Source organism: Oncorhynchus clarkii, unplaced genomic scaffold (genome assembly GCF_045791955.1).
Source record: "Oncorhynchus clarkii lewisi isolate Uvic-CL-2024 unplaced genomic scaffold, UVic_Ocla_1.0 unplaced_contig_3840_pilon_pilon, whole genome shotgun sequence".
Lineage (NCBI taxonomy): Eukaryota > Metazoa > Chordata > Actinopteri > Salmoniformes > Salmonidae > Oncorhynchus > Oncorhynchus clarkii.
Window position 1 is genome coordinate 48388 of NW_027258329.1, and position 26783 is coordinate 75170.

Consider the following 26783-nt stretch of genomic DNA (forward strand, 5'->3'; position numbering starts at 1 on the left):
ATAATCCAGAGGTTGCGATCAGAGAATTGACACAATCCGCCTTGAAACTTCCTATAGAGACTGTAAACAAGGTGGCTTTCCACCGAGTACACAGACTTGGAGCTCGGAGCGACAAGACCAAGGGTCCCCGACCGATCATCGCAAAATTTGAACACTACCAACAAAAGGAGCTGATCAAAAGCAGAGGAAGGGAGCTTCAAGGGACCAAATTCGGTCTCAATGACCAATTTCCAAGGGAGGTAAACGAACGTCATAAGAGACTGTATCCGGTGCAAAGACAACAAAGGGAGAATGGTAAGCGTGTCTTTATCTTTGTGGACAAACTCTTTATAGATGGACAGCTATTCTGAGACAGCTCCATAACACAGTGGCTGTACTAAATTCTACAGGGACTACAGGTTACGGGAAAAAAAGAAGGTATGGTAAGTGTAAAAATATCTGAACATTATGAAGTGGATATGAACACACACGTACTCAATTACATGCTTGCTTACACATACGGACTTATACAGTCGTGGCGAAAAGTTTTGAGAATGACACAAATACTGAAGTATAATTACAAGCATTTCATAAGTGTCAAAGGCTTTTATTGACAGTTATATGAAGTTGATGCAAAGAGTTAATATTTGCAATGTTGACCCTTGTTTTTCAAGACCTCTGCAATCCACCCTGGCATGCTGTCAATTAACTTCTGGGCCACATCCTGACTGATGGCAGCCCATTCTTGCATAATCAACACTTGGAGTTTGTCAGAATTTCTGGGTTTTTGTTTGTCCACCCGCCTATTGAGGATTGACCACAAGTTCTCAATGAGATTAAGGTCTGGGGAGTTTCCTGGCCATGGACCCAAAATATTGATGTTTTGTTCTCCGCACCACTTAGTTATCCCTTTTGCCTTATGGCAAGGTGCTCCATCATGCTGGAAAAGGCCTTGTTCGTCACCAAACTGTTCCTGGATGGTTGGGAGAAGTTGCTCTTGGAGGATGTGTTGGTACCATTCTTTATTCATGGCTGTGTTCTTAGGCAAAATTGTGAGTGAGTCCACTCCCTTGGCTGAGAAGCAACCCCAAATCAAATCAATTTATAGAGCCCTTCTTACATCAGCTGATATCTCAAAGTGCTGTACAGAAACCCAGCCTAAAACCTCTAACAGCAAGCAATGCAGGTGTAGAAACCCCACACATGAATGGTCTCAGGATGCTTTACTGTTGGCATGACACAGGACTGAGGGTAGCTCTCACCTTGTCTTCTCCGGACAAGCTTTTTTCCGGATGCCCCAAACAATCTGAAAGGGGAATAATCAGAAAAAATGACTTTACCCAAGTCCTCGGCAGTCTAATCCCTGTACCTTTTGCAGAATATCAGTCTGTCCCTGATGTTTTTCCTGGAGAGAAGTGGCTTCTTTGCTGCCCTTCTTGACACCAGGCCATCATCCAAAAGTATGTGCCTCACTGTGGGTGCAGATGCACTCACACCTGCCTGCTGCCATTCCTGAGCAAGCTCTGTACTGGTGGTGCACCGATCCCGCAGCTGAATCAACTTTAGGAGACGGTCCTTGCGCTTGTTGGACTTTCTTGGGCGCCCTGAAGCCTTCTTCACAACATTTGAACCGCTCTCCTTGAAGTTCTTGATGATCCGATAAATGGTTGATTTAGGTGCAATCTTACTGGCAGCAATATCCTTGCCTGTGAGGGCCTTTTTGTGCAAAGCAATGATGACGGCACGTGTTTCCTTGCAGGTAACCATGGTTCACAGAGGAAGAACAATGATTCCAAGTACCACCCTCCTTTTGAAGCTTCCAGTCTGTTATTCGAACTCAATCAGCATGACAGAGTGATCTCCAGCCTTGTCGTCGTCAACACTCACACCTGTTTTTACGAGAGAATCACTGACATGATGTCAGCTGGTCCTTTTGTGTCAGGGCTGAAATGCAGTGGAAATGTTTTTGGGGGATTCAGTTCATTTGCATGGCAAAGAGGGACTTTGCAACTAATTGCAATTCATCTGATCACTCTTCATAACATTCTGGAGTATATGCAAATTGCCATCATACATACTGAGGCAGCAGACTTTGTGAAAATTAATATTGTGTCATTCTCAAACTTTTGGCCACGACTGTACATACACACACACACACCTGATCTTGCTCTCTCACTCTCTCTTTCTTTTCTCTTCTCTCCCTCTCTCCCTATTGTCGAGAACAGTTTTATAATTTAATGTGTTTATTGTTTGTCTATCTTTTATATGTATTTGTCTACAAGTTTATATATGTTTACAACAAGCAAGGGGAAGATATCAGAATAGGGGCATTGGTTAATAATACCATACAGTATTGTATGGAATACATTTGTACTGTAGTGAAGCCGTCTCTGGAGTAATGCAAGGTCTCTTTCATGACCATGTAAAACGTCAATTCCTATGGAAATGCTGGGATGTGTTTTTCCGTTATGTTAAAGGTAATTATGATGCAACTATGATGGGGATACGATATGGATTACAATTATCATCATGAATATTAAGGCTATACGCACTACATGTTACACACATAGACACTCAACCATGCAAATTGGTTATTATTTATTTGGACAACACACATTATAGTCTTACTCTTATACAGACATCGTACACACTCTCATTATATCACATCCAATATCATACACATCAACCTACTCAGATTTGTTACACACATAATATCTTGTCTCAATTTTCTAACATCTGTGGCATTGGTTCACAGGCAAACAGGAAACGGGAATAAAACAAATGTTGCTAGAACTTATTTCTTGAATTCTAAATATCAGACATTTGAAAGCTCTAGTTTTGACCTTCATGATACCTCTGATGGCAGTAACTTTACAAGCACTAATTATGGCCAATTTAGACTGAGAATAGTATCTAGTTATGGTAAGGGGTGAAATAAGTATAGCCAGTTATAATTGGTTTAGCAGATTATATAAAAAGATCAGTCTTTACATGGCTCAAAGAAAAGGAATATAACATCTACTGTTTACAGGAAACCCACTCTACATGGTGAAATCATTTTATGTCATGGACAAAGGAACCCAAAGGGTGTGATGATATTAATGAACAAAAATGTCGATTTGAATGTGCAAATAGTCAGGAATGAATCGCAAGGAAGGTGGATCCTTTGAATATGAAAGTGGACGAAAAAGAGATTTGGCTCATTAATCTAGATGGTCCAAATCAGGATGATCCACACTTCTTCAAAAACATGTATACCAATTTATTGAACTTACAGGCAACAAATGATCAAATCATTATGGTAGGAGACTACAACACAGTATTCAGTACCTCAATGGCCCGTAAAGGTAATCACTCTACAAACTATCATCACCGTGCTCTTAAGGAAATTACAAATATTATGGACACATTAGAAATAGTGGATATTTGGAGACTAAAAAAACCCAGACCTAGTCAGATATGCATGGAGGAGACTTAATCAAGCTAGTCGTCTTGACTACTTTCTTGTCTCTTTCTCTCTTGCATCAAAGGTTAAAAAAGTTTTAATAGGAGACAGAATGCGATCGGATCTTCAAATCAAATCAAATCAAATGTATTTCTATAGCCCTCCATACATCAGCTGATATAAGTGCTGTACAGAAACCAAACAGCAAGCAATGCAGGTGTAGAGGCACGGTGGCTAGGAAAAACTCCCTAGAAAGGCCAAAACCTAGGAAGAAACCTGGAGAGAAACCAGGCTATGAGGGGTGGCCAGTCCTCTTCTGGCTGTGCCGGGTGGAGATTATAACAGAACATGGCCAAGATGTTCAAATGTTCATAAATGACCAGCATGGTCAAATAATAATAATCACAGTAGTTGTCGAGGGTGCAGCAAGTCAGCACCTCAGCAGTAAATGTCAATTGGCTTTTCATAGCCGATCATTAAGAGTATCTCTACCAAAACAGCAGGTCTGGGACAGGTAGCATGTCCGGTGAACAGGTCAGGATTCCATAGCCGCAGGCAGAACAGTTGAAACTGGAGCAGCAGCACGGCCAGGTGGACTGGGGACAGCAACGAGTCATCATGCCAGGTAGTCCTGAGGCATGGTCCTGGGGCTCAGGTCCTCTGAGAGAGAGAAAGAAAGAGAGAAAGAGAGAATTAGAGAGAGCATACTTAAATTCACACAGGACACCGGATAAGACAAGAGAAGTACTCCAGATATAACAAACTGACCCTAGCCCCCCGACACATAAACTACTGCAGCATAAATACTGGAGGCTGAGACAGGAGGTGTCAGGAGACACTGTGGCCCCATCCGATGATACCCCCGGACAGAGCCAAACAGGAAGGATAAACCCCACCCACTTTGCCAAAGCACAGCCCCCACACCACTAGAGGGATATCTTCAACCACCAACTTACCATCCTGAGACAAGGCCGAGTATAGCCCACAAAGATCTTCGCCACGGCACAACCCAAGGGGGGGGCGCCAACCCCCAGAATTAAAAGGGTTTTACCAGGTACTGTTCATCCTGATCAGACAGAGAGGTCGGCGGCGAGGGAGATAATATACAACAACTACTAGAAATAATAGAACATCATGAAACATACAAGAGCCAGGAATGGTATTTATAGCAGATTTTGAAAAGGCATTTGATAAAGACTGGATTTTATTTATAAATGCCTGGATTTTTCAATTTCGGTAATTCTCTTATAAAATGGGTAGAAATAATATATAGCAACCCCAGGTGTAAAATAAACCTCTCTCTAAAAGCTTCACTCATTCAAAGGTTTTATTTGAACCCTAAATGGTTCTCAAGTAGATTATTAAGAAAAGCTCATCCGATGTTTATTTTTTTTCTTTTTGCCTTTGTGCAGATTGCCATGTCTCATTTTTGATTAATTGAAAATTATACTTTTTTCAAAGTAACTATTTTTCAAACAAGCATTGCAGAGCTGGCTACAATTTAAATTTCATCCCCCTGAAAAGACATGACAAATATTACAACAAATATTATGGCTAAACTCAAATGTGCTGGTTGATACAATACCTGTATTTATGGGAAAGATGTTTGAAAATGGTATTTTGTTCTTAAATTATATTGTAAATTGGAATGGTAGAGTTCTGACCTTCATGGAGTTATCAGAATTATACGGAAAGGTCTGCTCATTCCAAGAGTACAACCAATTGATTACACCATCCCCCCAAAAACGGAGGAGGCGGGTGGCATCGGGAGGAGGTCGGGAACTGGTCTGTCTACCCAATATAAAGGATCAAAACTAGTGGAGGAATAAAAATAGCATAAATGGGAAAGTATACCAGTTTCATTTGAGGACCGGGATGTTGACAACCGTGCCATACAGATTGCAAAATAGTTGGGAAGAGATTTTTGATGTACCGATTCCATGGTACAGGGTGTATGAGTTGATGTATAAAACAACAAGATTTAAGACTTAATGCTTTTCAGCTAAAATTATTATATAGAATTCTTGCCACCAACAAAATGTTGAATATTTGGGGCATAAAATCATCGAAGCTCTGCAGATTTTGTTGTGAGGATACAGAATCAATAGACCATTAATTTTGGTATTGCCCTCAGTGTAACGGGTTTCTTCTTCCTCCTCCTCCGAGGAGTAAGAGAGGTCGGACCAATGTGCAGCGTGGTAAGTGTCCATTTTAATATAGAAAACTGAACACTACAAAAATACAAAATAACAACGTGAATGAACAAACAAAAATCGAAACAATTCCGTGTGGTACAGACACAGGAAACAATCACCCACAACTCAAAGGTGAAACCAGGCTACCTAATTATGGTTCTCAATCAGGGACAACGATTGACAGCTGCCTCTGATTGAGAACCATACCAGACCAAACACAGAAATCCCAAATTATAGAAAAAAGAACATAGACAACCCACCCAACTCACGCCCCCCCCCCCCCCCCCCCCCCCCCCCCCCCCCCCCCCCCCCACACAAAACCTGAACCTATAGGGGAGGGTCTGGGTGGGTGTCTGTCCGCGGTGGCGGCTCTGGCGCTGGACGTGGACCCCACTCCACCATAGTCTTTGTCCGCCTTTTAACCTGCCTCCGTGGCCTCTTTAAAGCGGCGACCCTAGCCACCGACCTCAGACTGGGGACCCTAGCAATGGGTCCCGAATGGACGGGAGATTCTGGCAGCCCCGGACAGGCAGGAGACTCCGGCAGCTCCGGAGTGACGGGCGATTCCGGCAGCGCCAGACAGGCTGGAGACTCCGGCAGCTCTGGAGTGAAGGGCGATTCCGGCAGCTCCGGAGTGAAGAGCGATTCCGGCAGCACAGGAGTGAAGAGCGATTCCGGCAGCACAGGAGTAACGGACGGCTCCGGCAGCTCGGGACAGGCTGGCGACTCCGGCAGCTCGTGGCAGGCGGGCGACTCCGGCAGCTCGGGGCAGGCGGGCGACTCCGGCAGCTCGGGGCAGGCGGGCGACTCCGGCAGCTCGGGGCAGGCGGGCGACTCCGGCAGCTCGGGGCAGGCGGGCGACTCCGGCAGCTCGGGGCAGGCGGGCGACTCCGGCAGCTCGGGGCAGGCGGGCGACTCCGGCAGCTCGTGGCAGGCGGGCGACTCCGGCAGCTCGGGGCAGGCGGGCGACTACGGCAGCTCGGGGCAGGCGGGCGACTCCGGCAGCTCGGGGCAGGCGGGAGACTCCGGCAGCTCGGGACAGGCGAAGACTCTGTAGGAAGGAGACGGAGAGACAGCCTGGTGCAGGGGGCTGCCACCGGATAGACCGGACCGTGGAGGCGCACTGGAGGTCTCGAGCACCGAGCCTGCCCAACCCTACCTGGCTGAATGCTCCCCGTAGCCAGGCCAGTGCGGCGAGGTGGAATTGCCCACATTGGGCTGTGCTGGCGAACCGGGGGCACCATGCGTAGGGCTGGTGCCATGTACCCCGGCCTGAGGAGACGCACTGGAGACCAGATGCACTGAGCCGGCTTCATGGCTCCTGGCTCGATGCCCACTCTAGCCCGGCCGATACGAGGCGCTGCTATGCCTGCGCACCGGGGACACCGTGCGCCTCACGGCATAACACGGTGCCTGCCCGGTCCCCCTCTCTCCATGGTAAGCACGGGGAGTTGGCTCAGGTCTCCTACCTGACTTAGCCACACTCCCCGTGTTGCCCCCCAATACATTTTTGGGGCTGCCTCTCGGGCTTCCAACCGCGCTGCCGTGCTGCCTCCTCATACCACCGCCTCTCGGCTTTCGCTGCCTCCAGCTCTGCCTTGGGGCGGCGATACTCTCCCGGCTGTACCCAGGGTCCCTTGCCATCCAGGATCTCCTCCCATGTCCAGGAGTCTGGAGATCGCTGCTGCCCGTTACCACGCTGCTTGGTCCTTTGGTGGTGGCCAACCACAGAAATCCCAAATTATAGAAAAAAGAACATAGACAACCCACCCAACTCACGCCCTGACCATACTAAAACAAAGACATAACAAAAGAACTAAGGTCAGAACGTGACACTCAGGTAGCCTGTTTCTGGTCTCAGGTTCAGGAATGGCTTGAAAATGCATAGCATTGATCTAAAATTGACCCTAGAAATTGTACTGTTAGGAGATCTGGCGAGACCGGGTGAGTCAATTTCAAATATACTAATACTCTTAGTAAAAGTATTTATCTTCAACTCGCAATCTGTGGATTCTATTCGATTAGATTGAAATTGTACGTTAAACATCACAGCATAGTTGAAAGATATGTGTTGGGTAGAAACCCGAAGTGGGTGGTCAGCAGAGATGAGACAAGTGGGAGTGGAGTTGCTGTGTGAGAGATAGAATGATGGTCAAAGATAACAGTAAAAAAAAAAAAAAAAGTCTAAATTAAACATAATAAAAAGTACATTTAAATGACACTTAGTGGCAGTGTTTTTACAACTAATGTCGGTTTGCCTGAAGCTGATGCCGTGCAGGTGTTTGTACACACAAGAACACACACATACATGTAATAGTGCCAGACATGCACACAAACATGAGGGACAGCTTTTGGGGAACTGTGGGGGGATCTTGGAGGGTTCGGGTTCACGTTTTTTGGCCTGGTGGTAGATCGGTCAACGTGCCCTTGAGCAGGGCATTGACCCTGGATGCTTCTGTGTGTCACTCTGAATGGGAATCTGTTGGATGACTGGTATGATGTAGTTATTGAGCAGCGTCATTGACCCTGGATGCTTCTGTGTGTCACTCTGAATGGGAATCTGTTGGATGACTGGTATGATGTAGTTATTGAGCAGCGTCATTGACCCTGGATGCTTCTGTGTGTCACTCTGAATGGGAATCTGTTGGATGACTGGTATGATGTAGTTATTGAGCAGCGTCATTGACCCTGGATGCTTCTGTGTGTCACTCTGAATGGGAATCTGTTGGATGACTGGTATGATGTAGTTATTGAGCAGCGTCATTGACCCTGGATGCTTCTGTGTGTCACTCTGAATGGGAATCTGTTGGATGACTGGTATGATGTAGTTATTGAGCAGCGTCATTGACCCTGGATGCTTCTGTGTGTCACTCTGAATGGGAATCTGTTGGATGACTGGTAGGATGTAGTTATTGAGCAGCGTCATTGACCCTGGATGCTTCTGTGTGTCACTCTGAATGGGAATCTGTTGGATGACTGGTATGATGTAGTTATTGAGCAGCGTCATTGACCCTGGATGCTTCTGTGTGTCACTCTGAATGGGAATCTGTTGGATGACTGGTATGATGTAGTTATTGAGCAGGGCATTGACCCTGGATGCTTCTGTGTGTCACTCTGAATGGGAATCTGTTGGATGACTGGTATGATGTAGTTATTGAGCAGCGTCATTGACCCTGGATGCTTCTGTGTGTCACTCTGAATGGGAATCTGTTGGATGACTGGTATGATGTAGTTATTGAGCAGCGTCATTGCAAGTGTATTGTATGTTTCGAGTATTCAATAAAGAAAAGTATATATATACAAAGATAGAAAAAAGACAGTGAGTAAGGATAGCAGTAGCACAGCAGTTGGTTGGAAGTATTTTTATGATGTGATGGTTATATTGGAGAAATGGTAAGCCAAGTCTTAGCAGAAAACAGGAGAGGGAGAAGAAGCATTGGGAGACTGCCATCAAGCTGAAGAAATGTAGGCAAACCAGTCAGGCTGTGTTTTAACAACAATGAGTGGGCTTATTGTTCCATGACAAGAGACGTCACAGCAGCTGCTACACAATAGTTGATTCATGAAGAGGATGTGTCAGGGGGAAGTTCATATTAAAGCATCCTGGTAGAGTCATCATCCGTTTGGTGGGCCACCATAGAGATGGATTGAGATCTCTACCTGGTAGTGGTACTGTAGGTGTCATCATCCGTTTGGTGGGCCACCATAGAGATGGATAGAGATCTCTACCTGGTAGTGGTACTGTACGTGTCATCATCCGTTTGGTGGGCCACCATAGAGATGGATAGAGATCTCTACCTGGTAGTGGTACTGTACGTGTCATCATCCGTTTGGTGGGCCACCATAGAGATGGATAGAGATCTCTACCTGGTAGTGGTACTGTAGGTGTCATCATCCGTTTGGTGGGCCACCATAGAGATGGATTGAGATCTCTACCTGGTAGTGGTACTGTAGGTGTCATCATCCGTTTGGTGGGCCACCATAGAGCTGGATTGAGATCTCTACCTGGTAGTGGTACTGTAGGTGTCATCATCCGTTTGGTGGGCCACCATAGAGATGGATAGAGATCTCTACCTGGTAGTGGTACTGTAGGTGTCATCATCCGTTTGGTGGGCCACCATAGAGATGGATAGAGATCTCTACCTGGTAGTGGTACTGTAGGTGTCATCATCCGTTTGGTGGGCCACCATAGAGATGGATAGAGATCTCTACCTGGTAGTGGTACTGTAGGTGTCATCATCCGTTTGGTGGGCCACCATAGAGATGGATAGAGATCTCTACCTGGTAGTGGTACTGTAGGTGTCATCATCCGTTTGGTGGGCCACCATAGAGATGGATAGAGATCTCTACCTGGTAGTGGTACTGTAGGTGTCATCATCCGTTTGGTGGGCCACCATAGAGCTGGATTGAGATCTCTACCTGGTAGTGGTACTGTAGGTGTCATCATCCGTTTGGTGGGCCACCATAGAGATGGATAGAGATCTCTACCTGGTAGTGGTACTGTAGGTGTCATCATCCGTTTGGTGGGCCACCATAGAGATGGATAGAGATCTCTACCTGGTAGTGGTACTGTAGGTGTCATCATCTGTTTGGTGGGCCACCATAGAGATGGATAGAGATCTCTACCTGGTAGTGGTACTGTAGGTGTCATCATCCGTTTGGTGGGCCACCATAGAGATGGATAGAGATCTCTACCTGGTAGTGGTACTGTAGGTGTCATCATCTGTTTGGTGGGCCACCATAGAGATGGATAGAGATCTCTACCTGATAGTGGTATTGTAGGTGTCATCATCCGTTTTTCTGTTTCTCAGTTTTTCACAATTCCTGACATTTAACCTTAGCAAAAATTCCTTGTTTTAGGTCAGTTAGGATCACCACTTTATTTTAAGAATGTGAAATGTCAGAATAATTGTAGACAGAATGATTTATTTTAGCTTTTACTTCTTTCATCACATTCCCAGTGGGTCAGAAGTTTACATACACTCAATTAGTATTTGGTAGCATTGCCTTTAAATGGTTTAACTTGGGTCAAACGTTTCGGGTAACCTTCCACAAGCTTCCCACAATAAGTTGGGTGAATTTTGGCCCATTCCTCCTGACAGAGCTGGTCTAACTGAGTCAGGTTTGTAGGCCTCCTTGCTCACAAACACTTTTTCAGTTCTGCCCAAAACTTTTCTATAGAATTGAGGTCAGGGAAGTATGCTTGGGGCCATTGTCCATTTGGAAGACCCATTTGCAACCAAGCTTTAACTTCCTGACTGATGTCTTGAGATGTTGCTTCAATATATCTACATAATTCTCTTCCTCATGATGCCATTTTTTTGTGTGAAGTGCACCAGTCCCTCCTGCTTCATGGTTGGGATGGTGTTCTTCGGCTTGCAAGCCTCCCCTTTTTCCTCCAAACATAACGATGGTCATTATGGCCAAACAGTTCTATTTTTGTTTCATCAGACCAGAGGACATTTCTCCAAAAAGTACGATCTTTGTCCCCGTGTGCAGAAGCAAACCGTAGTCTGGCTTTTTTATGGCCATTCTGGAGCAGTCTTCTTCCTTGCTGAGCAGATTTTCAGGTTGTCAATGTGAGTGGTTAAAGTAGTAGAGGTATACCAGTACAAAGGGATAGGCCAAAAAGTGATATAAGTTTCAGTAAGATTAGATTTGTATAATTTATAGCAAGTCGCAGAAAATTGAGGTTGTGGTGGCAGCTGTAAAGAGGTATTTGGGTGTGCGAGGCTTGACATCAGAAGATTTACAGGGTGATGTCCCATACCTTTCAGGATGATGGCATGAGGTAGGAATAAATCAATTTAATGGAGTAGGGTGGTATTAATTGTATAATATTATAATAATTTATAATATATAATTTTGAAATTAGTGAGTGTAGTGTTAGATGGTAGGGTATTAATTTAGTACATTTGTATTTTTCAAGCAAGGGAGTTGTACTCCAGTCTAGTAGGTGGCGGTAATGCAACAAATTGGATGCCAACCGCCGTTAAACCTGATAGAAGAAGAATCAAACGATTTTTCTTTCCAAGTTCGCAGTCGTCTTGAAAGCTTGGAAGTCCGAGAGTTCCGACTTCCCAGATCCTTGATGGTTTGAAACCAGCATTATTAGGGGTGTTTTCACATATTCATTATTGATCTCTTCACAGGTGGTGAGGATTCTATACCACCTACGAAATGATTAGGAGCTTCAGGATTAGAAAATGCCTTCTAACCACTGTTCTAATATGCATCACTACCATCATTGTGTTTTATTCTGGACAGCAATCCTCCAATTCATTTGTGGATTTTATAAGAAATGCCCTTCGGCCGCTGGACGGAATCTTCTCTCCACCGCCGGACAACGACCCATGGTTTCAGAAGCGCTTCATCAGATCTATCAAACCATTTCTGACGAGAGAGAACAAGAAACTATCCGATGATACCAGAACGTGGTGGCGGGTAGGCTAAATATATTTTTTGATTAATATATATATTTTTAAATATGTCTTAACTAATGTAACAGGCAGAGAGCTGGCCTCGACCTTATAGTCCGAAATCCAGCGCACTATCGACTATGCCCCAAAAAGAATGCTCGAGCGGCAGAGTCGATATCCTTGTTTATCCACCCAGGGTCGTTACACTACTCCCTCCTTTCAAAGAGCGCGTCTTCGTGCTAGCTTGCGACTCAACGTCTTCTAGGAACGCACTCACTGGCCAAGCACACGCACTGTCGTGGATGCAAGGTCCGATCACTTCTGACACCAGGGTAATGAAACAGGCAGGGAGCAGGCCTCGAACCCTCGACCTTCTAGCCCGAAGTCCAGCGCGCTATCGGCTGTGCCCCAAAAAGCATGCTCGAGCGGCAGAGTCGATATCCGCGTTTATTAACCCATGGTCGTTACAAAACAAAAAGCTATGACAAACATTGGATAAATAAAAGCATTTCCAGCGCAAGTCCAACACGTTCTCATTCAGTAATAGGCCTATAATTAATTAAAGTTATAGCCTATACACTGACCCTAGCAACAAATAGGAAAAATAACACGATCCCACCAGAATGGCGTGTGGCGGGTAAATTATTGCTTATTCAATACTTTATTGCACTAATTTACCCCATCTCTAAAGAACAACCCCACTGAGCGCAGACATCATTTAAACCTTTTTCGTTTTGATTAACATTTCGGTTGAGCTGTCAACTAACGTGAAATCAACAAAACATTATACCATGTCATTGGATTTAGATTAAACGTTGGGTGAAGAAGACGCAATTCCCTCACATTGATTTTATGCAAGTCCAATCAATTTTCCAGTTCGATGCAAGGTCATAGACCTATGATGTGGAAACATTTATTCAACTAGTTTTTGCCCATGAAACTGATCATCTGTCACAGTAGCCTCCAATATAGATTGGCCCAGTGGTCACCAACCTTTTGAGACAAGATTAGAGTCAAAATGCATGCCGAGATCTACCGCTCTGATTTTTATTAACATGATTTAAATGTAAGCCTATGCAACAATAACCAATTAAAAACAGTACTGTGGCAATGAGGTTTGTGCAGTAAACTATAGGCCCAATACATTATCACCGCATACTGGCTTTGCTTGAATTTACCTGCCAATGAATGCATTGTTGTTCGGGACATTTATTTCAAAATTTGAGGTGGACGATATGATCACACCGGTAATAGATCTATTGTTGTATTACTTGAGGCACAGCTGAGTGAGCATGCATTTTAAATAATTATCTTTTTATTTTACTGGGCTGATGGTGCCTACATCTGATGGTCCGTCTCAGCGGAGGGAGAGCGCAGCAGACTGAGGGTCCGTCACTCAACATCTCTCCGCTCTCCCTTTCTTCCACTGACACTTGACCAAAAAGAGACACCGTGTTACAGCTGATGGCGAAACCTGAGTCGCACCGAATTATTTCTGCCTCATGCACAAATTCATGTCGTTACTCCCATGAACAGAGAAAGTGAAATATTCATTGATATTAAAAAATACCCAACTTGCTAAAAATACAACGCAAGCCTATAGATGCACTTCATACTCAATCATTACTGCTGCACTGCTTGATGTAGCGTTGGTGATAAAAGTGTTGAATACAAAGTGTTGACAGTGCTGAGTAAGAACTTAAACATGAACTCAGTCATAAAAACAGCATCTCTTTGCTGTATTCGTTGAGTGTCAATCTAGTCATGGTTTTGAAATATCACAGTATCAATTTTGCCGTAGCTTTCTTTTATGCCTGCTACGTTACTGCAGACTCGGTCATTTGAGCAATCTGATTCACCAGCATAGGCATAGTGAACTGAATTTCCTCTCCAGGCCCACGGGGGAGGCAGTTTGTACCTTCAGCACATGACACGGTAACAGTTTGCCTACCCGGGGCGCAGAGGGAAGCTAAATTGGCTGCACCTAACAACAGCCCGACACGAATAATAAAAAATAAAAAAATAGGAACACAAGGCTTTATCGTTGGGTATTTTACAGAAATGTTTGGAGATCGACCGGTTGGTGACCACTGGATTAGCCATTAACGTTGGTCAATGAATGTCCCAAACGCTCACTACAACTATACATTGAAATGTCCAAACATGTTCATTATTTTCTAAAGTTAAGTATCTTGTTAATACTGTTGCATGTTTTTTTTCTCTTGTTGTTTATAAGTTTAATTCAGAATGAACTTTTATTGGTTGGGTTTAGGCTATGTGAATGAGTGAGCCCTTCACTACAAGGACATTGTTTTAATGTATTGCTAATCTACCGGATAAAACAAGTTGGATGCAGAAATCCTTTCATTTGAACCATTTGTCATTCCAGGAAATACTATAGCAACAATGTAAATTGTGCCTCTTCCCTGTTAATTGGTTGTGAATCCTGATTGGCTGGTTAATTTAACACTTGTGATCCCTCTGACCTAATTATTTAATTAACTGGTGTGTCGTTGTTTAGAGATCCTTGTGGGTGTAAGGTAGCTGTTTAGACAGGCAGCCCTATATATATATATATATATATATACTTTTTGTGTTGCACTAATTAGTCTTTTGACCAATCAGATTAGCTCAGAAAAAGATCTGTTATTGGTCACACTACACAGTGGAACAAAGGTCAGAATTTGGTTGCCTGTGTGACTGCAGCTGGTGAACCACAGTTTTAGCTGTCCGTTTAGCTTGTTTGCTTCTGTTTTTAAGCCTCTAAGTGATGTAGCAAGGCCAGCTCTTTCACACGCTGCAACACATGGGTTGTCACTGGCAACGCTTATATTGTAGTCAACAATAACCTGTTTTTCTGGACAGAGACCATGTACAATCCAAACATAAGTCTCAGAATACTCAGAAATGATGCATTGCAGCAGATTTAACAGCTCAGTTCCCTCTGCAGTCGCTGGGCAGGTGAACATGAAATCATTATATACAAATCACACAATATACATAATGAGATTTGACTGGTTTGGGCTGACGTTATGATTGTCATCTGAGTTGTGCTGCTTGTTCATTGTGTATTTATTGTGTTTCATGTGTTGGCTGGCGCAATCAAATAAAGTACCATCTTATCACCAGGAAATCCAGAATGACAGTAGCACAGCCAAATTCAGCGAGGTGGTGGAGAAGTTGTTCCAGGTCATCCCTGATGCTGACCTCCACATGGACGCGGGCCGTGAGCGCCATGGAAGCTGTGCTGTGGTGGGGAACTCTGGGAACCTCAAGGGTTCCTACTACGGGGCCCTCATAGACTCCAGTGACGTCGTCATAAGGTAGGCCAACAGAGGGTGTTGACCGAGGGCGCACTTGTCACAAAGCCTGTTTGGGTTAAGGAAGGATCACAGGATTCCATACAGCAGGGCCGTAAACAGACCACGCAAGCTCCGTACAGGGCATACCAGGGGTCAGGGTGGCGAACTTGAAGATGTCACAACTTGGGGGGCAGTGGGTTCAGAACAACAAAGACAAACTGTATACAAAGAAATTATAATTATACCACTGCCAAGTGGGAGGGCAAAGAGACAGGTGCGCAGGTAGAACCCTGTCTGTGCACGTCTGCCATCCAGGTCAGTAGGAGGGATCAGCCAATTTAATTGAGAGTTATGTCCCAATTATCCCCACCAGCTCAGTGTTCACTTCCCATCATTGGTTTGAAAATAAATGACTAAATACACTGCATTCAGAAAGTATTCAGACCGCTTCCCTTTTTCCACATTTTGTTACGCTACAGCCCCATTCTAAAATTGATTAAATAAAAAATCATCCTCAATCTACACACAATACCCCATAATGACAAAGTGGAAACAGGTTTTAAATTGTTTTTGCAAATTCATATCAAATTTCCATAAGGATTCAGACGCTATGCTATGAAACTCAGAAATTGAGCTGCATCCTGTTTCCATTGATTTTTATTTTATTTAACCAGGTAGGCAAGTTGAGAACAAGTTCTCATTTACAACTGCGACCTGGCCAAGATAAAGCAAAGCAGTGCGACACAAACAACAACACAGGGTTACACATGGAATACACAAACATACAGTCAATAACACAATAGAAAAAAAGTCTCTAGTGTGTGCAAATGAGGTAAGGCAATAAATAGGCCATAGTGGCAAAATAATTACAATTTAGCAATTAAACGCTGGAGTAATAGATGTGCAGAAGATGAGTGTGCAAGTAGAGATACTGGGGTGCAAAGGAGCAAAAAAATAAATGCAGTATGGGGATGAGGTAGTTGGATGGGCTATTTGCAGATGGGCTATGTGCAGTGATCTGTGAGTTGCTCTGACAGTCGGTGCTTAAAGTTAGTGAGGGAGATATGAGTCTTCAGCTCCAGTGATTTAAAGAAATAAAAAAAATTGCTTTTGGGGTGACCAGTGAAATATACGTGCTGGAGCGCATGCTGCTATGGTGACCAGAACCGTGACCTCCATCATTCTTAAATGGACGAAGTTTGGAACCACCAAGACTGTTCCTAGAGCTGGCTGCCCGGCCAAACTGAGGAATCGGGGGAGAAGGGTCTTGGTCAGGGAGGTGACCAAGAACCTGATGTTAACTGACAGAGCTCTAGAGTTCCTCTGGGGAGAAGGGAGAACCTTCCAGAAGGACAATGATCTCTGCAGAACCACACCAATCAGACCTTTATGGTAGTGGCCAGACGGAAGCCACTCCTCAGTGAAAGGCACATGACACCCTGCTTGGGAGTTTGCCAAAAGGCACCTAAAGGACTCTGACCATGAGACACAAGATTCTCTGATTTGATTAAACTCTTTGTTCTGAATACCAAACGTCACGCCTGGAGGAAACCTGGCACCATCCCACGGTAAAGCGTGGTGGAAGTATGCTGTGGGGATGTTATTCAGTGGCAGGGGCTGGGAGACTAGTCGGGATTGAGGGAAAGATGAACAGAGCAAAGTACAGAGAGATCCTTGATGAAAACCAGCTCCAGAGCGCTTAGGACCTCAGACTGGGGTGACGGTTCACCTTCCAACAGGACAACAACCCTAAGCACACAGCCAAGACAACGCAGGAGTGGCTTCGGTACAAGTCATTGAGTGGCACAGCCAGAGCCCGGACTTGAACCCGATCAAACATGTCTGGAGAAACCTGAAAATTAGCTGTGCAGCGACACTCCCCAACCAACCTGACAGAGGTTGAAAGGATCTGCAGGGACAAATGGGGAGTAACTCCCCAAATACAGGTGTGCCAAGCTTGTAGTTATACCCATAAAACTCGAGGTTGTAATCTCTGCCAAAGGTGCTTCAACAACGTACTGAGTGTATAGTCCAAATACCTATGTAATTGTGTTATTTTTTTAATATAAATTTGTAACAATTTTAAACCTGCTTTTGCTTTGTAATTATTGGGAATTGTGTGTAGATTTGAGGGGCGTCAGGTGCGACGATTTAATCAATTTTAGAATAAGGCTGTAACATAACAAAATGTGGAAATAGTCAAGGGGTCTGAATACTTTCTGTAGGCACTGTAAGATGTGGTGGAACTCCCACTAGCTAGCCCGTGCCTCCACCAATCCAACGCTTTTAGATATGTGGGAAGTAGTGAAGGAAGTCACGCTCCAGTAGAAAAGAACAAACCTTCCATAGCTGCATGTGACAGTAAATAACCGACCTTGGCTTTATGCCTGTACAGACAGCACACTCCAGGTAGCAGCAGGCACTATTCCAGTTTGTTTACTGACTGCCAATCAACTCGTAGAAGCTGAAAATAAGAAATCAACTACTTTAAAGAAAGATGGTGCTGCCCGTGCCATCGCTGTGTTTTGAATGGCGCTACCCGTGCCGTCGCTGTGTTTTGAATGGCGCTACCCGTGCTGTCGCTGTGTTTTGAATGGCGCTACCCGTGCCGTCGCTGTGTTTTGAATGGCGCTACCCGTGCTGTCGCTGTGTTTTGAATGGCGCTACCCGTGCCGTCGCTGTGTTTTGAATGGCGCTACCTGTGCTGTCGCTGTGTTTTGAATGGCGCTACCCGTGCCGTCGCTGTGTTTTGAATGGCGCTACCTGTGCTGTCGCTGTGTTTTGAATGGCGCTACCCGTGCCGTCGCTGTGTTTTGAATGGCGCTACCTGTGCTGTCGCTGTGTTTTGAATGGCGCTACCTGTGCTGTCGCTGTGTTGAACGAAGAGCTTTGAAATATTGCAGTCATTGTGTGGATTCCTGCTATTTACTGTGCTATCTAGAATGAACAAGGCTCCTACCTCTGGCTATGAGGAGGATGTTGGGACACGGACCACGTATCACGTCATGTACCCAGAGAGTGCAATAGATCTGGACAAAGCCACTAGGTTCCTGTTGATCCCTTTCAAGACTCTGGACCTTCAGTGGCTACCAGGCGCCATGACCACTGGGTCTCACATCACTTTGTGAGTAACAACTTATCATGGACTCTTCTGATTTAGTTAAGTGTTCATCAACACCGGTCCTACAGTCCCTGGACAAGAACACCTGATTCAACTCATTGAAGGCTTGATGATTAGTTGACAAGTTGAATCAGGTGTGTTTGTCCAGGGCTACTGGAGTTGGGGAAACCCTCCTACAACATGCATTATTCTAAGGTAACATAGCTAGCACCTCCTAGATGAAATGAAGTCCTCTTTTATTCAACAGGTCATATTTACCACTTAGACAGAAGATAAAGGCCAACAAAGATTTGGTGAGTCACCTTGTTAATTTATTGGGGTTATTATTCATCTACACAGTCAATATCTAATGCATGATCTTTTATATTGTCTCTTAGACAGTAGGTCTGCTTGTCGTTGAGGATGTGTGTAATGGGCAGAGCCATGTTTAGATATACATTTTAAAACAAACAACTAAATATATGGTTAGGTGGTTTCCTAACAAAGGAGGCGGTGATGTCAAATGTATTTTTAATTTATTTAGTCATTTAGCACACACTCTTTTCCAGAGCAACTTAGTGAGTGCATACATTTTCATACTGATCCACTATGGGAATTGAACCCACAACCCCGGTGTTGCAAGCGCCATGCTCTACCAACTGAGCTACATTGGCATTATTATTTGCCTAGGGGTGAATGTGTCATTATGAGTCAGAGCTTGAGACTGCATCGGAATGGGAGTGTACGAACTGCATCATGGCATCCCATCTGACACTATCAATCTAACAAAGTGACTTCTCAAATTTGATGCATCACAATAGAAATTCCTCTTTTTCTATTTAAATCAGGTTGATAGACATGTAATGTGCAGTATATTCCATGCAGGTATTGGTTCTGAATCCTGTGTTCATGAAATATGTTCATGAAACCTGGCTTGACTATCAGGGCAAATACCCCTCTACTGGATTCATGGCTGTGATATTATCCCTACACATCTGTGACAAGGTAAGACCTATAGAGATCTACAGACACAACAACACCTCATGGCACTACGCGGAAGAGACTCACGCAAACGCACAGTAGTGGATTTTATATTGTACATTTGTACTATTAGTGTTTTGTGTTGAATTATATTTTATTTATGATGTAGGCTTTTGCGACATGATTGTTTGGACCCCAGGAGGAGTAGCTCATGCCCTGACAGGAACTAATGTGGATCCTAATAAATACTAAATATCAACATGTTCTGTTAGGAATGTGGATGGGCATGTACTTCCTCAGCAAGACACACTGTATACTAGGGAAAGGGGAATACCCAGTCAGTTGTCCAACTGAAATGTGTCTTTCGCTTTTATCCTAACCCCTCTGAATCAGAGAGATAGAGGTGTGGGGGGGCTGCCTTAATCGTCATCCACGTCTTCGGCGCCCGGGGAACAGTGGGTTAACTGCCTTGTTCAGGGGCAGAATGACAGATTTTTTTCCTTGTCAGCTCAGGGATTCGTTCCAGCAACCTTCCGGTTACTGGCCCAATGCTCCGGTTACTGGCCCAATGCTCCGGTTACTGGCCCAATGCTCCGTTTACTGGCACAATGCTCCGGTTACTGGCACAATGCTCCGGTTACTGGCACAATGCTCCGGTTACTGGCACAATGCTCCGGTTACTGGCCCAATGCTCCGGTTACTGGCCCAATGCTCCGGTTACTGGCCCAATGCTCCGGTTACTGGCCCAATGCTCCGGTTACTGGCACAATGCACTAGGCCACCTGCCGCCCCACTACACACTGTATTGTGATGCACACTGTGTACTACACATGATTGCAGTGCAGGAAACCAACCCTGACACCTAATGGATTGGCGTAGTTTTGACAATCTGTGGTATCGTCACATATTACTGGCCCAAATCATGTAGGCTGCATACACAATATATCCCATTGCCATAAATAAAACCTTTTGGTTAACATTATGAAACTAACTCTAAACATGTATTTCCATTGCAGGTGAATGTGTATGGATTTGGGAAAGACAAAGCTGGGAACTGGCACCACTACTGGGAAACCTTAGTGGATAAAAATCTCCAAACTGGACTACACGATGGAAACTACGAGTACAACGTCACCATGAGGCTCTCGGAAATACACAAACTACAGCTATTTAAGGGATTTAGTTTATAATTCATAAAGATAATGTCCCTTACAGCTGTATATACACTATAAAGAGCTTTTTATTAAAAGCGGATTAATCAAATAGGTGTTAGCCTATTGTCTACATTGCACAGCGTTTACATACTCAAATACCTTCTCCTTTTATCTGCACTACCGTTTTTGGTTTTGTGTGAACTTGAACAATTTGGGACCCAACTTATGAACTTTGGCTTAGAACATGGTTTAACCATTGGTCTAAAATGGCTAGCTGCTAGCTTTTCTCATAGGCCAACCTGGTGAAATTAGCCACGATGCTGAGGACGGCCAGCAGATAATTGTATCCAGTAACAAATTCCGTCTCGGCCAGTTTAAAATTGGCATGACCCAATGCTTTTTTTTTTCACTAATGCATCCTTAACAGAAGTCCACCGGCACGTTCTGATACTCAAATTAACTGCATCACATGAAAAAATCTGTCTGGACGATTACCTCAGTGTAAGATGCCTAGTTCCTGACAATATTCACCACCTGTGATGTAAGTATGAATCTCCCGTGTTATCATTTTTCTGTTTCAACATGTGAATTTACATTCATTGTGGTATTGTTAAGGAAACTACAGCCATCACCTTAAAAATGAAGCCTAAGAATGAATTTCATAAAGCGCTAGGCCTACGACTTCAGCCTTCACCTACACTGCTACTATAGAGCCTAATAATATCTCAGCATATGAGGCTGCATGGATGTGTACACTAGCCTACAAGTACGTTAGAGCTACAATGTTTTTATAATCCTTATCTAGCCTACCTTGTTTAACAGTGTAAATTGACTGGTCTGGCTAGGTTCACCAAGTGTCCAGTAAAGTGAAGCTACACCAGAAATCCGCTGAGGTGAAGCCTAGCCTCCTCATGGCTTCACTACTTATGAAACCCATTCAGTAAGCGACTGACTGACTGCTCTCCTATTCTCTAACACATGCTATTGACTGACTGGCTTAGCCTATATAGACGTTCAGATCGACAATAGAGCCATCTTCATTGTCGTGGATGTGATATTTGCCGGGCTAGCTTATATCAACACGATAGCCTGTTGTCGGTTTAAATAGCTATTTAAAGCAAAATGAGGTCCAAAATGGTGTTGATACAGGCAAGCCTAGCCTCCTATAGGTTGAATGTTACACGTATTCACATCAGATAGTGTCCTCCTAGCTATAACCTATTGCATATGGGACTTTAGTTTAGCCTGCATTTAAAATATTTATTAGGCCTACACTAATTCTAGTTCTATTGTGAATCGAAGAGGAGGTAACACGTAGTAAAGGAGCTTGGAGTCACTCCGACTGAAAGGCTATAGGATGGGCCAAAAAAATCTTACAAATATTAGTCACTACAAGGAATATAGGTGAAATGACATAATGTGTACACTTAATTGTATAAGGGTTTTATATGCATATTGATCATTTGGCTACTTCGTCACATTTGCTCTATTTCCCTCGAGGACCAGCAGTGAAGGGTTTGCTCCTTAAAAATAATATTGCCCCAAATGGGACTCAAACTCACAACCACTATTGATTTTTTTACCTGTATTTAACTAGGCAAGTCGGTTAAGAACAAATTCTTATTTTCAATGACAGCCTAGAAACAGTGGGTTAACTGCCTTGTTCAGGGGCAGAAGGACAGATTTTTACCTTGTCAGATCTGGCAGCCTAACGGTTACTAGTCCAACGCTCTAACCACGAGGCTACCTGCTGGTTACTAGTCCAACGCTCTAACCACGAGGCTACCTGCTGGTTACTAGTCCAACGCTCGGTTACTAGTCTAACCACGAGGCTACCTGCTGGTTACTAGTCCAACGCTCTAACCACGAGGCTACCTGCTGGTTACTAGTCCAACGCTCGGTTACTAGTCTAACCACGAGGCTACCTGCTGGTTACTAGTCCAACGCTCTAACCACGAGGCTACCTGCTGGTTACTAGTCCAACGCTCGGTTACTAGTCTAACCACGAGGCTACCTGCTGGTTACTAGTCCAACGCTCTAACCACGAGGCTACCTGCTGGTTACTAGTCCAACGCTCTAACCACGAGGCTACCTGCTGGTTACTAGTCCAACGCTCGGTTACTAGTCTAACCACGAGACTACCTGCTGGTTACTAGTCCAACGCTCTAACCACGAGGCTACCTGCTGGTTACTAGTCCAACGCTCTAACCACGAGGCTACCTGCCGCTGACACCGTGGATCACTTTAGTGGATCACTCCACCACTCCGGGCTAGCAGTAGTGGGTAAATTACTGGGAGGGTCATTGCCTTTTAACTTTGTATTCAGACTTTGTAACATGTTATATAATCCTCCTACTTTTTTCAGTAAGAGTAAATGAATGTGTGTTTAAAAAAACTTCATTTAATCAGGAAACTAAAAAGATTTGGCATGGGTCCTGAGATCCTCAAAAGGTTCTACAGCTGCAACATCGCAAAGTTACTGGTTGTATCACTGCCTGGTACGGCAATTGCTCGGCCTCTGACCGCAAGGCACTACAGAGGGTAGTATGTACGGCCCAGTACATCACTGGGGCTAAGCTGCCTGCCATCCAGGACCTCTACACTAGGTGGTGTCAGAGGAAGGCCCTAAAAATTGTCAAAGACCCCAGCCACCCATTAGACTGTTCTCTCTGCTTCCGCATGGCAAGCTGTATCGGAGTGCCAAGTCTAGGACAAAAAGGCTTCTCAACAGTTTTTACCCCCAAGCCATAAGACTCCTGACCAGGTAATCAAATGGCTACCCAGACTAGTTGCATTGTGTTCCAACCACTTCCTGCCCCCGAACAAGGCAGTTAACCCACTGTTCCTAGGCCGTCATTGAAAATAAGAATGTGTTCTTAACTGGCTTGCCTAGTTAAATAAAGGTAAACAAGTGTTTTTTATAGAGGCCTTAATGAAGGTGTTTTATTGCTCTGACATGGGTGAGCTTCTAGAGTCCTCCCAGACCGTTCTTGGCGCTGGCTCATGCAGAGGAATCTAGGACCCTGTGGTGTCAGGGCAGGTCTACCAGGTCACAGCCTGGTAGAGTCTCACAAGGCTGGAGTGGGAGGGTTCCATAAATCTGGACCCTGTGGTGTCAGGGCAGGTCTACCAGGTCACAGCCTGGTAGAGTCTCACAAGGCTGGAGAGAGAGGGTGCCATAAATCTGGACCCTTTTGTCAATCCAGGTAATTGGTTTCTCTCTCCAGGAGGTGAATGTTTACGCTTGTTTATATTGATGCGTTGTTTATAACATGTCTATAAAGGGCTATAAGTGTAATGCCATTTATTCATAAACATATGTATATTGCATAGTTTTAACTGTTTAATACTGTTTACATATTAATGACATGTTTTATTGCTATAAAACATGTAATTAATATGTAAACAGTATTAGACGGTTATAACTATGCAATATACATATACAATAAGATTTCAAGTCATTAGGATGACCAAAAATCACAAACATCTTTAAAGGAAACTTGTGTGTCTGGTGACTATCAAGAGTACAGTGATGGGCCTCAACATCATGAACATGGAACTGGACAACACTTTAGAGTACAGAACCAAACCAGTTATAAGTAAATAGCGGCTGAGGGCATTCACAGCCGACCGCTCAGACTGGTGAGGGCCTTCACAGCCGACCGCTCAGACTGGTGAGGGCCTTCACAGCCGACCGCTCAGACTGGTGAGGGCCTTCACAGCCGACCGCTCAGACTGGTGAGGGCCTTCACAGCCGACCGCTCAGACTGGTGAGGGCCTTCACAGCCGACCGCTCAGACTGGTGAGGGCCTTCACAGCCGACCGCTCAGACTGGTGAGGGCCTTCACAGCCGACCGCTCAGAGCATACCAGCCAACTGTTTTTACGTGGTCCTTCTAGCCGGTTTTAGTGATCAATAGTTTTACGTGGTCCGTCATTTCTCTGGATTTAGCGACCAGTAGTGTTTACAAGTAAATGATTTAGAAATGTACATGTGGTGGTGTTTTTGATGCCATGGGGAATAGTTAGGTCATTTCTGAACCTTATTTGGTAACTTTGGGAGGTTTTTTTGCACATACTTGATACTGTAAATTTTACTATGCTACTACATGGAAGGATTTTATTTATACTTTTTCATTGACTTTGATTAAAATAATAAACACCTGCATCAGCTAGGCTGGGACTATGCTGCACACTGGAGAGCTTCGTCACGGGAAACGCTCATGAAATATCCCCTAATTTGGCGACATATTTAAAATGTTTGCAGGAGAGTATACAGGCAGCTGACATGGGCAATGACCAATCACTACTTTCAAAGGACGACATTACTCGTCCATCTAGTTATCAGTTATCCATCTAGTTATTCACTCACACATGTCAAAGTCGAACCGCAATGCTGATGTTTCTTTACTCTGAGGTCCAACCATGCTAATGCAGTGGAGTTGCCAATTCATGTTCAATTGAGCTACGCAGGGGGCGTGGTAAGCGAGGGTCTCAATAGACTTCAATATGAGTATGGTGGCGAGCGGCAAAACGCAAGTGGTGCGATTTGTGGTGCCCGCTCCTGTGAGCGGCGCCGCTGGCTTAGAGTTTGAGCTGTCACAAGGTGAAATGAGTTGAAGTCTTGAGAGGCCGACGCGCATGGTTGACCTATGAGCAGAGTACATCTTGTCCCACTAAGTTTTTTTTTTTAATGACAACATTACAGCTGACAAAAACCGCGACTGCTGGTAGACACTTCTTTTCTTATTTTTTTTTCTTCTGCGGTTCAATTGTCGCCTACAGTGTGTAAGTGCCTTTATCGCGGAGTGATCCTTCACGTCGAAGCCACTCGGCAGAGGCGGAGAACTGGTGAACTCACAGGTCACGTCAACATGGATATCTAATAGGTACGCATTCTCAGGAATTTCAATTATGACGGGTGTTTTCACATGTTTTTATGTTAAATGTTTATTAGGCTAGACTTCTGACATGTTGAAATATATTAAGCATTGGCCATTATAACTATGGAGAAATATTGTGAAGGGAAGTATTCACTCTCAAACGTTTGTATAATTTCAGACAGTTTTGAAAGTGGTGCTCATGAGCCAAAAGTGGTCCCCATTTTTTTTGTGTGTGTGTCATTTTATTTTTTACAAAATGTGTGATATCATACGATCAAATCCCTGCAAAATGTTACGAGTTTGTTGTGCTTAAGATCCCGGACTGCATCTTTAATTTATGAAATTGTCATTTTGAGGTGCATTTTGGATTATTCCGATGTTGGTGGCTGTGTGTTTTAATATCAATCGTCATCTCCATAATTTTCTAAATGTGTTAAATTAAATCTCTGGTAGACATAAAATGCATTACATCCAATGTTAGTCTGCTACAGTATAGTGCAAGTTACATATGGGTGCATGCGTGCACACACCCATACCTGAGTCAGTTACATATGGGTGCATGCGTGCGCACACCCATACCTGAGTCTCCCCTTTTAATAATCTTCATTCTGCAGTGTTTACTGTGTTTGATTATTTATGGATACAAAATAAACTGAAATATCACATTTACATAAGAATTCAGACCCTTTACTCAGTACTTTGTTGATGGACTTTTGGCAGAGATTACAGCCTCAAGTCTTCTTGGGTATGACGCTACAAGCTTGGTGCACCTATATTTGGAGAGTTTCTTCTCTCAAGCTCTGTCAGGTTGGATGGGGAGTGTCGCTGCACAGCTATTTTCAGGTCTTTCCAGAGATGTTAGATCGGGTTCAAATCCGGTCTCTGGCTGGGCCACTCGAGGACATTCAGAGACTTGTCCCGAAGCCACACCTGTGTTGCCTTGGCTGTGTGCTAGTTAAATAAATACAAATGAAAAACTTAGGGTTGTTGTCCTGTTGGAAGGGGAACCTTTACCCTAGTCTGAGGTCCTGGGGTGCTCTGGAGCAGGATTTCATCAAGGATCTCTCTGTACTTTGTTCACTTTGTCTTTCCCTCTCCTGACTAGTCTCAGTCCCTGCCGCTGAACAACATCCTCATAGCATGATGCTGCCACCACCATACTTTATTGTAGGGATGGTACCATGATTCCTCCAGACATAATGCTTGGTATTCAGGCTAAAGGGTTTAATCTTGGTTTCATCAGATAATCTTGTTTCTCATGGTCTGAGAGTCCTTTAGGTGTCTTTTGGCAAACTCCAAGCGGGCTGTCATGCATTTTTACTGAGG

General features: G+C 44.3%; 1 protein-coding gene across 1 annotated transcript; it reads left to right on the plus strand.

The window, feature by feature from the left end:
- The first annotated feature begins 11629 nt into the window (after positions 1–11629).
- On the plus strand, positions 11630–20684 carry LOC139396672 (CMP-N-acetylneuraminate-beta-galactosamide-alpha-2,3-sialyltransferase 1-like). The gene is made up of 6 exons (XM_071143612.1): positions 11630–12063; positions 15168–15361; positions 18282–18464; positions 18709–18754; positions 19326–19445; positions 20438–20684. Exons 1-6 carry the CDS (start codon positions 11800–11802, stop codon positions 20609–20611), a joined length of 981 nt encoding a protein of 326 aa, XP_070999713.1. The 5' UTR covers positions 11630–11799; the 3' UTR covers positions 20612–20684.
- The last annotated feature ends 6099 nt before the right edge of the window (positions 20685–26783 follow it).